The sequence below is a fragment of the Hippopotamus amphibius genome, chromosome 3, assembly GCF_030028045.1.
Source record: "Hippopotamus amphibius kiboko isolate mHipAmp2 chromosome 3, mHipAmp2.hap2, whole genome shotgun sequence".
In the NCBI taxonomy this organism is placed as follows: Eukaryota; Metazoa; Chordata; class Mammalia; order Artiodactyla; family Hippopotamidae; genus Hippopotamus; species Hippopotamus amphibius.
In genome coordinates, this window is record NC_080188.1 from 43351686 (window position 1) to 43364881 (window position 13196).

Genomic DNA, 13196 nt, shown 5'->3' on the forward strand with positions numbered 1-13196 from the left:
GTTTAAGAGCGCAGGACTCTACAGGGCCTAAGACTGAAAATGAAATTTTGGTATGAGGGTTAGGAAATATCCCCAGTCCATCTGTTACTTCTCTTGCTGTAGTTAAAATCTTTCAGATGTGTTGCATCAACTAAAGATGATGGGTCAATCCCTTTCTTTAATTCTGGGAACAACTGCTCCTTGCAGTAAGAACAAGATTTTTCTCTCCTTTCAATATCATTATTTAGGATAATAAACTTTTACTAGTAAACCTGTTATGTCCTAGGTTCTGTGTTAGATTCAACGATGACCAAGACACGATCCATATTCTTGAGTAACTCACAGTCTAGTGAGAGAGAGAAAGAAAAATGAAAACAAGTAAGTATGAGGAGGTGTTGTTTTTAGCTGACCCTTTAAGGATTAGTAGAAGTATGGCAGGAAGATTGCTGTGGTCTGAATGTATCCACCCAAATTCATAAGTTGAAATCTTAATGCACAATGCAATGATTTTAGGAGGTGAGACCTCTGAGAGGTGATTAGGTTTTCAGGCTTCCACCCTCATTATGGGGTTAGTGCCCTTATGAAAAAGATCCCACAGAGCTCCCTAACCCCTTCCACCATATGAAGATGTAGTGAGAAGTGGGCAGTCAGAAACCCAAAAGAGGGCCTGACAATGCTGGCACCTTGATCTTGGACTTCTGGTCACCAAAGCTGTGAGAAATCAATTTTTGTTGTTGATAAGCTACCCAGTCTATGGTGTTTTGTTACAGCGGACTGAATGGACTAAGACATGGTTAAAGTAGTGATTATCCATATGTATGTGTGTATGTATATGTATATATGCATATACATATAGTCCTTCATTCATTGAGCGTTTTTAAGCTGTCATTTCCTATATTGCGTATTTGCTGTGTGACAGCTACCTCAAAACTAAGCTGCTTTAAATGTACGCATTCATTTGTCATAACGGTCCTACAAAATTGGTGATGTCATATCCAGTTTTTAGATGTAAGCTTAGAGAAGTTGTATTATTTATCTAAGGTTTCACAGCTAGTAAATTAAAAAGACAGGATGTGAAACTGGCTCTTTACTCTAAATCCTTTGCCCTTTCCCTTTCCTCTTCTGTATCCCAGGTATCATACTAAAGAGTGTAGTTACAAAAATGAAGAGAACATAGCCTCTCATTTTAGAGAGTTATCTAAAAGAGAACAAACATAAATATATATGTTACAGGTGCTTTAAGCTACAAGGAGACACAAGAGAGGATGGAGAGTTTTTCATGGAAGGTTAGGAAATGTTTTTATAAAAGAAGTGACGTTCAAGCTCCCTGGGTGTTTCTTGGTTAAAATATCAGTATATTTGGAATTACTACCAACTCAGTTGCAGGTCGATGCTCATTCTGAGCTTTGCATATGCAAGTTTTGTTTTCTTTCTTCTAACAGTCTCTAACATTGTAGAGGATCCAAAAAATGCAGTTACTGCTGTCGCATGGAAATTACCTAGACATTCGACGATGGGCACTTCCTAAAATCTCCTGTGGTTTTAGTACCTATTTACTGAATAATGAATTTAGTGCTGGGCAAAGGAAACTGCCATCTGTATACAACTCAGAAGCTCAGAGGGTGATTGGAGATTAGTGATTAAACCTTAGTGTCTTCATCTGTAGCTAAAATTATGCCTCACATAACTTCATAGATGTAGAAACTAATTGGCGTTTGCTTGTGAAGTGCTTTTTATTTTCTAAAGATTAGATTATAAAATTTTATGAGGTATTAAATAAATAGTGAATTGACCAACCCTCTACCTGTTCTTGTATGAAGTCATGGAGTTACACGTCATAAAATTGAAGTGTTATGAATATGCTGAAAATCGAGAGGTAACCCAGTTAGCAGTTTAATATATTAGTGCAATGATCCCTAATATGTGTTAAAGAGCAAGATGTTAAAATGTGGAAGAAAAGTTTCCATGACTAAAGATGTTTGGGAAACCCTGAGCTAAACCATAAATAATTTTCTTTACTATAGGACTTCTCATAGCTTATAAAATACTTGTTTTAATAATATACTGGTGCAGCTTTTGGCACTGTGCTAACCAGTGAGGATGCCAAGAGTATTAGTTACCTTCAGTCTGATCTTTCCTCTGAGCCTGAGACGTGTAGGTACAACTGCCTACCTAAGTTATCCATTTAGATATCTAATAGCTATCTCAAGTTAATTTGTGCAAAATCCATCTGTCTAGACTTATTTCAGTAAATGGCCTGTTTTCTACCTACTTGAGACTAAAAACCTAGGAGTCTTCCTTGATTGTCTCTTCTTCACCACTCTCCACAAATTCTGGAATACAGAGTGAGTTCTATTGGTTCTACCTACAAATATTGAAATCTGGCTTCATCTTTCTATCTTATTCATACAACAGAAGTTGACTGGAACTCTCCATTAACAGATATTTATCAAGTATCTGATCTCTAGTACTGGATTTAGACCGATAGAAGGAGCTACTGATGTGAATATCAGGTTGGTACCTAGAGGTGAAACAAAGTGATATTAGTAGAGTTCTTATTCTTACCACAGGGTTCAGTAGTAAGGTAGGTATTATTATTATTCCAAGCTGAGGCTTGGTCATGTTAAGTAACTTGAAGATAACGGACTATTGTTGAGTCCCACTTCTGCCATTTAATTAGCTGGGTGGTCAGAGTAAATCATTTGACTTTGAAGGTGTAGAGTTATTGACACAAATAAATTGATGTTAATTTGCTTCTCATTTTGAATGTATTGACGAGTTTGTTCTTCAGTATCAAAATGTGGATCTATATTCTTCTGAGCCTTACTAGTGCCTCTGATTTGAGTTTTCTGTAAATCCCCCTCTCCCCTCAGTTCCTTCAGCCTTAAGATTCTCCAGTCCAACTTAGAAAGTATCAATTTTGTTGATAGTTGGATTGAACAATAAAGGGTTAAAATTGAGGGTAATGATGGGTGTGACTGTTGAGATGGTAAGATATGGTTTATGCGAATAAATGTAGATGTCACAATGGGGACTAATCTATTCTTTAGGGTTTCAAAGAGGAAATAAATGACGCTTTTGAAATTTACGAAAGGTAGATCAAACTGGATGCCTAACTGTAAGGGGTGTGTGTTCAGAGTTTTGCCTTTAGACTCAGGTATTTACTTGTCAAGCCATCCTGTCTTGCGCTAGAAATTGATTGGCCTTCAAATATGAGTAAGAGGACTGGAATAAACAAACCTGACTCCTGGATATTTATTTGGAAAGAAAAGACCTCATAGTAATGCTATGAATTGTCAATCATGTTTACATTCTAATCAGAAAGCTCTAAATTCTCATATTATGCTGCCCTGTTGGGAGCTGTACAAGAGAAACTAGCAATTGAATCCTATCCTCTAAGACCAAAAAAGTATATACTACTCTCATACATTGTTAATGGGTTTTGAAAGGGTACAACTTATTTTGGGGGAAAAGTAGGCCTTATATAATAATTTAAAATGTATGTGCCCTTTAGCACAGCAATTTTACTTCTAAGAATTTATCTTTCATAATATGAGGACACAGTGCAGCATTTTCTTTTATATAATTTAAAACGCTCTTGGAATCTTAGTGTTTTGGTTTGGTTTGGTTTGGTTTTTTTTAATATATATTTATTTTTGACTGTGCCGAGTCTTAGTTGCAGCTCATGGGCTCTTTAGTTGTGGCATGCATGCAGGATCTAGTTACTCAACCAGGGATTGAACCCAGGCCCCCTGCATTGGGAGCATGGAGTCTTACCCACTGGGCCACCAGGGAAGTCCCTGCAGCATTGTTTGAAGTAACAAATGACCGAAAACAATCTAAACATTTATCAATAGGTGACTGATTGAAAATATTATACATCTATATAAGAAAATATTACTCAGTCCTTAAAAAGAATAAAGTAGATCTTCTACCTTAATATACAACAATCTTCTGGATATATTAAGTGAAAAACATTATATAGTGTACTATATATAGTATGCAACAATATTATAAAACAGGCACAAGCATTCTTATGCTTGTGTAGACATAGACTGTCTGGAAGGATACACAAGGTATTTCTTCTGAGATTCTTCTGATACACAGATTTCTTCTGAGAAGGGTTGGGTGGGAGGGATACATACTTTCTGTTATTGAAAATGCTTTTGAATATTTGCATCAAATGTCTTATGTCACATATATATGCATCTGGCTGCATACATTGTTACTGCAAGAGCTTGCACTCATTGATGAGGATTTTTGTGTACATGCTTTGGTACTTGTGCTTTTGAACTTGAGGACTCTGTCAGTTGACCTTTTGATGTGGGAGTAAGGAGCAGTATTGACCACCCCTTCTAGATAGATGCATCTTGGTTGAAGTTTCAGGTAGCAGTTGAAGAAAAAGCTGAATATAGTTTTTAAAAAGAACATTTAAAAAATCAGAATACTGAAATGCTTAATTATTCTGCCTGAATAAAGCAGAAGGGTCAGGAAGAAGGGGAATTCGATGGAGGACTTGAAAGCATTTTGGAAGCATGAATGTACATGGAAATGAGAAACTGAGGAGGGAGTCCTCAGGGAGCTAGAAACATTTTATAAACGTTATCTCATCTCTAAATTACACCCTTTTGGAAAAAGTTATTTTCCAGACTTTCAAAAAACAAGGTAAAGAAATTGAAGCCCAATGATAATTTGTGGTTTCCTAAGTAACATAAGAAAAAAATAGCAAAATGAGGACTAGCACCTTCTTCTCTTGATTTCCCATCTAGCCGCACAATTATTCTGAGATCATCTGAACCTTGACATGGGAATAGCACCAAAAACCAAACCAAAACATTTTCTGTTTGGAGTTTGTTGTGTGAGAGCATTTGTTTCCAAAGTAAGGTTTTATTTTCCCCATCCAGTCTTAGGAGGTGAGGATAGGAATAGGGGTTGAATACAGCTTTGGACATTGCACTACCATTTCTTTTTTTACTATGAATCATTCTAGTTCAGAAAAAGGAAGAATACTGATATTTGCACAGCATTTTACAGTTTTAGAAGCTTTTTTCACCTTTATTATTTTCTCATTTTGCATCTCTTTGTGATACAGGTAGTGGTAATGTTTTTTTTTTTAATATATTTATTTATTTATTTACGTATTTTTATGTGCTGCGTTGGGTCTTAATTGCTGCGTGCGGACTTTTCTGTAGTTGTGGCGAGCAGGGACTACTCTGTCGTGGTGTGCGGGCTTCTCATTTCAGTGACTTGTTGCGGAGCACAGGCTCTGGGCCTGTGGGCTTCAGTAGTTGCAGAGCATGGGCTCATTAGTTGTGGCTCGCAGGCTCTAGAGCACAGGCTCAGTAGTTGTGGCACGCGGGCTTAGTTGTTCCACAGCATTCGGGATCTTCCTGGACCAGGGATCAAACCCGTGTCCCCTGCGTTGGCAGGCAGATTCTTAACCACTGTGCTACCAGGGAAGCCCAGTGGTAATGTTTTGTTATTGTTATTAGGCTTTCACTAGTAAAGAAAAGTTAGGCTCAAGAAAGTTGGGTAATTTGCCTGAGATAACACAGCTTGTAAGTGTCAAAACTGGCCTTCAGACAATCAAACGCAAATTTTGTTTTTCTTTCTACCCAAGCGTAAGGTCTTTGAGGTAGATTTGTTTAGCTTTGTGGAAGACCAATTCTGAGTGGGTCATCAATCAAGAAAATATATGAAGTTCTAAAACTTGAAGGGACAGTGCTTCAATAAGTAGATGGTTTGAGGGGGCACGGGAGGCTCTGACCCTCCTGTGTGCAAGCACAGCTGACGTGGTTGTTCTCATGTGCTCTGCCAGCCCTTTTCTGAGCAGCTTGTCACATTGTCAGTTGCTGCACAGGTCTGAGCAGTGGGCTAATTAAAGGGAGCATACTTAACACTCGGCCTAAAGACATGCCCCAGGTTGGTGTTAGGAAAGCTGTTTTTGTATAATCATACATAAATTAGTAGTGTCTTTTTGTAAAAAAATATTGGTGCAGTTTATTTCTCACACTAAAATTTTGATAAAGGATGAGATGGAGCAGGAAAATGAAATAAGCCTCAAGCTTGGCAGGCATAATGATCTTTTCTACGTTTCATATTTTAGAGATGCTGAGAGAGAATTTGGCATTTAATAAATTATGGATTAAACTGAAGAAGAGTTTCCACTCTCTAGTGTGGGTCCAGTTTTCTAATATTTGACTTTGGGGTTTACTGTGTGTACACTGGAAAGCCACTGAGTGGGTTTTTTTAATTAATTACTTATTTATTGGCTGCATTGCGTCTTCGTTGCTGCACACGTGCTTTCTCTGGTTGCCGTGAGTGGGGCTACTCTTCATTGTGGTGCGTGGGCTCCTCATTGCAGTGGCTTCTCTTGTTGCAGAGCATGGGCTCTAGGCGTGCGGGCTTCAGTAGTTGTGACACATGGACTCAATAGTTATGGCTTACGAGCTCTAGAACACAGGCTCAGTAGTTGTGGTGCATGGGCTTAATTGCTCTGAGGCATTTGGGATCTTCCTGGAGCAGGGATTGAACCCTTGTCCCCTGCATTGGCAGGCAGATTCTTAACCACTGGGCCACATAGGATATTAAGCAGAGGAGTAACATCATCTGATTAGTGTTTGTTAAGAGATCCTTGACTGGTGAGTAGAAATATCTGGAAGGAAGAGAGGCCAAGGTTAGAGTTGAGGAGCATCACTTTATTCTCAGTAATCACCTGAGAAAACATTTAAATGAGAATACCATTATCTAAGAGTGAAAAATACCTGTCATTTGAACTGGATATTTGGATTGACTAGTAAGTAAATACTTAGCTAATCTCATGATCCTCAATATTTTTTGAAAGCTCCTCAGGTGATTATAAAATGCAGCCAGGGTTAAGAACTGCTGCTTTATCTTGGGGGAAAAAAAATGGAGAGATCTTGGGGGTAAGCTTGGGAGAAGGGAGTTATAAGTGCAAAAAAAGCTTTGGAGAGCTTGGAAAGTGTAACTATTGTTTTTCTGTTTTCTTTGGAATTTTATTTTCAAATTCATACGTTCAAATGTCTGAATGTTATGGTAGTATGAATTAAGTAACATTAAACTTTATGTAATTCCCATTTATCAAGCCTTTTCTCATTCATTCTTTATCTGCTGCTTTTCATAAGGAGTATCGAGAATGGATGACTAGAATATAATAAAATTTGATAAGAATTTTCCATCATTAACAGAAGAATCCATCTCTTAGAAGCTCTTCAAACCATTTCTGAGACGAGTTTCCATTGATTCATTTAAAAATATATTTATATATGTATATACACAAACACATTCAGAAATTTGAGCAACCATATAAATGTCTAGCTACTTATCTGCATACCTGGAATTCTGGATTAAGATTACTGATGCTTCCTATAATTGGATAGAAGCATATGTAGTTTTTTTTGCTTGCACTAGGGTTTTTGTGCTTTATTGATTACAAAATTATATCTTTATGTTTTTTATACAAAGGAAACAAGTTATTTGTATTAGGCTGAGAGACTTAGAATAGGGGTAAAAAGGAATATAGTGACTAAAGATTATCACAGAAGTACTTTTTTGTGTTTTTTGGGATTTTTTAAACATTTATTTGTTTATTTATTTGGCTGTGCCAGGTCTTAGTTGCAGCATGCAGGATCTTCGTTGAGGCATGCAGGATCTAGTTCCCTGATTAGGGATAGAACCCAGACCCCCTGCATTGGGAGCTCAGTCTTAAACACTGGACCACCAGGGAAGTCCCCAGTACTTTTTGTTCTTATAGATTATAATTTATAATCCTGAATCATTAATTTATTGTTTGATTAGTTAGCTGGATTAGTTATGGCTAAAAATTCTTTTTCTCCTTTGGAGTTACAGTAGGGAATGTAGAGAAGGTTTGTAGGAGTTTTGGGTAATCAAACACAGTAGTTATAGCAGTGATATTGTCAGGATTCAGTGTAGCCAGTACAACTTAGGGCTGTTTATTTGTGGACTTTTAGGATCACCTCTATTATTTTATCCAGTAATATAATGTAGTAGACTCTTGAAAGTCATGCCTTAAATACTGAAGTGCCTTTTTTTCTTTTCTATTCATAGTGGTAGTCGCTCCTCTAAAACGTTTAAACCAAAGAAGAACATTCCAGAGGGTTCTCACCAGTATGAGCTCTTAAAGCATGCAGAGGCCACACTTGGGAGTGGAAACCTCCGGATGGCTGTCATGCTTCCCGAGGGGGAAGACCTAAATGAGTGGGTTGCAGTGAACAGTAAGTAGCCTTTCTGTTTCTCACTAGACTGTAAATTAGGTTAGTAGCCTCATTGTAGGTGACTGTTGGGATGCTATGTATTCTAGGATTTAGTTAGCAGCCTAATACCACGATATAGTGGTACCTAAAATAATGGTAATAATAACAGCCATTAATGTTTATGGAACACTATGTGTCTGGCACTCTGCTGTTCTTTCTACATGGATTGTTTTTATTTATTCATTTTATTAAAATTTAGTTGATTTATGATATTTTATTAGTTTCAGATGTATAACAGTGATTCAGTATTTTTATAGATTATACTCCATTTAAAGTTATTGTAATATAATGGCTATATTTCCCTGTGCTGTATAATATACCTTCGTAGCTTATTTATTTGATACTTGCTGGTTTGTACCTCTTAATCCCCTACCCCTATCTTGCTTCTCCTCCTTTCTCTCTCCCCACTGGTAACCACTTGTTTGTGCTCTATATCTGTGAGTCTGTTTCTGTTTTGTTATATTCATTCATTTGTTTTATTTTTTAGATCCCACATATAAGTGATATCATACAGTATTTGTCTTTGTGTGTTTGAATTAACTTCACTAAGCATAGTACCTTCTAGGTCCATCCATGTTGTTGCAAATGGTAAAATTTCTTTCTTTTTTATGGCTGAGTAATATTCCAGTGTGTGTGTGTTTGCATGTGTGTATGTGTTTGCATGTGTGTGGGACGGAGATGTGGTGTGTATATATATATTTATACACACACAAAAACACCCATACCCCATTACCCATTTATCTGTTGATGGGCACTTAGGTTCCTTCCATATCTTGGCTGTTAGTCTCCATATTCTGCTATGAACATTGGGGTGCATGTATCTTTCCAAATTATTGTTTTTATTTTCTTCTACATGAATTATTTTATTTCATCTTTACAACCTTGTGATGTAGGTACTATTATTATCCAGTATACAGGTGAGAAAGCTGAGACAGAAAGATTGTAGTAATTTGCCTAGGTTATACAGCTATTAAATGGTAAAGCCTGGGCTCAAATATAGAGCTATAAAATTTCAGAAACTGTGCTTTAACCACTGTGCTAAATTGTCTCTTTCAGTAGCATACTCGGTTATGTGTCTAAACTATGCTTTTTTTTTTTTTTTTAAAGGCAATTCAGTAGTGATCTTCTGAAATTAGTAAAATGTGTTTATGATATATTCTTCATCTCTAGTAAGAAAAAAATATAAGTAAAAAGTAAATATATTCTTGGGAATTAAGCCAGAGAAAGTTGGAAAATGAAAGTGGTACTTTTAATATTCAAGGTTTATCAGCATTGGTGAGACATTAACAGAATTTTTTAATGGGAGGAAATTTATATGACTCTAGTTAAAATAACTGAAATTTAATTGAACGTATACACTGTGTCTCGGCTTTGATTAAGGAAAAACAGAACAATTTTTTTTTGTAATATTTGATGGCATCTTATTGCAATTTGAAACATATCATGAGATTTATATATTGAGCTGCCACCCACTGATAACTTTTAGGTACCTAAAGGATTTTACTGAGATGTCTTAAAACCTTACTGTGACAGCAATTCATAAGAGCAATATTTATTATAGTATGGTTATCCTTCTGGACCCAGAGTTTAGTTACTAAAGAGATAAAGTGACTTGTATGCTTTATTGATGAGACTCATGTAACCTATAAGATAGTTCTGTGATACTTTAAGGACAATAGTCAGAATAAATTTCCAGTATATGTGTACATCCGTTTTTGGGGGTACTCGTTTGTGCCGTTTTGAAGTATTTATTTGAGAGCTCATTTTCTAATTTTAAAATTCTAAGGAAGGCAGTGTAGAGCTTCTGTACTACAATGAGATTCTGACTTCTAAGTATAAAAGCAGATCATTGTTTTCTGTGTGTATTCTCTCTGTCTCAATTACCAGAACTGAGTGTCTGTACTATTGAAATGCCTAGAACTTCAGAAACTTCTAAAATTTTACAGACATTTTGCAATTATAGTGAAAAAAAATTACTTTGAACTGAATTGTTCGAATGTACCTGGAGAACATAGAATTCTGCCTTTAAAATATAGCATCTGATTGAAGTATTAGATTACAATTTTTTTCTTATTTGTAGTGATCTTCCCCAGTGACACTTGATGAAGTGAATAGGATTTGAGGCTAGACAGTTAATTTCCATTCACTGACAATGACTAAGTAAACATTTCAGGTACACTAAGGAGTGAAGGGAATTTGTTGATAAGATTGGCATCTTAATGACCTTTTGGCTTCTGTTTACTTGCCAGATGAAGATAGATGGTAGAAGATGGGAAATTTTATAAATTCAGCAACTAGTTTCCCAGCCAGAAACCAGGAGCTGGTTTTTGAACATTCTGCTGCTAAAAAGAGTGATAGCTTGAAGAAGATAGAAGGTTCAGAGTTTTGGGAAAAGCTGGCGAATGGCTTGTAATTAATTTTTGCGGCACAGAATCTTGGGGCCATATCTTCATTTGGGGAAGAAAACTGACAATTACTAAATGTCTTCTCTATGGTAGACACTTATTTTTTTTATAGCATTGTGCAATAAACCAAATTTTAAAGGTAGGAAACTGGTTCAAGGAGGTTAAGTGACTCAACTATTAAGTATAGAGTTGGGGTTCAAAGCCATTGGCTACCCTCGGTTCACGTGGAGGACAACCTGATTAAAAGTGGGCAGAAGACCTAAATAGACATTTTCCCAAAGAGGACGTACAGATGGCCAATAGGCCCATGAAAAGATGCTCAGCATCTCTATTCATCAGAGAAGTACAAATCAAAACCATGAGATATCACCTCATACATGTCAGAATGGCTGTCATCAAAAAGATCACAAATAACAAGTGTTGGCAAGGATGTGGAGAAAAGGAAATACTACAGTACACTCTTGGTGGGAATCTAAATTGGTGCAGCCACTATGGAAAACTTTATGGCGGTTTCTCAAAAACTAAAACTAGAACTACCATGTGATCCAGCAATCCTATTCCTGGATATATATCTGAAGAAAATGAAAACATTAATTTGAAAAGATACATGCATTCCAGTGTTTATAGCAGCAAATGGAAGCTAATAGCCAAGATATGAAAGCAACCTAAGTGTCCAACAACAGATGAATGGGTAAAGAAGATGTGGGGATTGGGACTTCCTAGGTGGCCCAGTGGTTAAGAATCCACCTGCCAATGGAGGGGACACTGGTTTGATCCCTGCTCCAGGAAGATCCCACATGCTGTGGAGCAACTAAGCCCATGGCACCACAACTATTGAGTCTGTGCTCTAAAGCCCATGAGCCACAACTATGGAGCCTGTGTGCCACAACTACTGATGCCTACGTGCCTAGAGCCCATGCTCCACAATGAGAGAAGCCACCACAATGAGGAGCCCTCGCACCACAATGAAGAGTAGCCCCTGCTCACCGCAACCAGAGAAAGCATGTGTGCAGCAACAAAGACCCAACACAGCCAATAAATAAATATATAAATAAATTAAAAAAAAAAAAAAAAAGATGTGGGGTATATATATAGTGGAATACTACTCAGCCATAAAAAAGAATGAAATTTGCCATTTGCAACAACATGGATGGACCTGGAGGGTATTATGCTTAGTGAAATAAACCAGAGAAAGACACATATTGTATGTTATCACTTATATGTGGAATCTAAATTTTTAAAAAATAGAATAACTATAACAAAACAGAAACAGACTCAGAGAGAATAAACTAGTAGTTACCAGTAGAGAGAGGGGAGAGGAGTGGGGTAAAATAGAGGTAAGGGATTAAAAGGTATAAACCCCTATGTATCAAATAAGTAAACTACAAAGGTATATTATACAGCACAGGGAACGTAGCCAATATTTTATAATAACTTTAAATTGAGTATAATCTATAAAATATTGATCACTATGTTGTACACCTGAAACTAATAAAATGTTGTAAATCAACTATAGTTCAATATAAAAAAAAAAAAGGAAAGAACACTAGTCTTTCTAAAGCTTTTATACAGAAAGGAGAAAGTAATAGTGTTATGAGCTCTTTGTGGACATTATAAGAAAGGAAACTAGGCTATCTAACTTATGAACTTAGATGTACAAATCCTAATAAAAATATTCATAGATTAAATCTAGCAATACTTAAAAATTATAACACATCATGATCAAATTGTGCTTATTCCTAGACTACAAGGTTGGCCTAACCCTTGAAAATCAGTTGTAATTCACTATATTAGCCAAAATAAAGGAAGAGGAAGAAATCGTATGATCATCTCAGTATATGCAGAAAAAACATTTGGTAAAATTTAAAATCAATTCATAATAAACTTATGAGGTAAAAGTTGAGAACTTTCTTGTGATAAAGCATATCTATTTATAAAAAAGGTACAGTGAACATCATACTTGATAATGAAATATTGATGTTTTCTCTCAGATTAGGAATGGGTTAAGGATAGTCACCATCACTACTTTCCTGGAGTGTTAGCCAATGCAATAAGGCAGGAAAAAGAATAAAAGATAATAATAACTGGAAAGGAAGAAAGAACACTTAAATTCATAGTCAACATGAATGAATATTGAAAAACCAAAAGACCATGATTTTATTACTATACCGTCACTATTATTATGAATAGATGAATTTAATAAACTTGTTGGTTTTGAGGTCAATATAAAAAAATTATGAGTAGCATAAAAAATATAAAAAAACCAAGGAATAACAGTTTTCCAGTGAAACATATGGAAAACTATTCCTTTATGATTGGTGCTGTTTGTGTTCTTCTTAAGAAATATTTCCATGCCAGAGTTCATGGACATATTTTTCTATACCCTTTTAAACTTTATTGTCTTGCTTTTCACATTTAGATGTATGATCCAGTTGGAATTGCTTTTTAGGTATTGTATGAGTGAAGAGTCAAGTTTTATTCTTTTCCATGGAGATAACCAATAGACTCAGAAACTATC

The 13196-nt window shown here is 36.1% G+C and overlaps 1 protein-coding gene across 1 annotated transcript in view; it reads left to right on the forward strand.

Moving 5' to 3' along the window:
* The window catches only part of MOB1B (MOB kinase activator 1B), a 52905-nt gene that overhangs the window by 22500 nt on the left and 17209 nt on the right, over nucleotides 1–13196 (forward strand). Inside the window, exon 2 of the mRNA XM_057725451.1 lies at nucleotides 8068–8234. Coding sequence (XP_057581434.1) covers nucleotides 8068–8234 — 167 coding nt within the window. The remainder of the gene's footprint in view (nucleotides 1–8067; nucleotides 8235–13196) is intronic.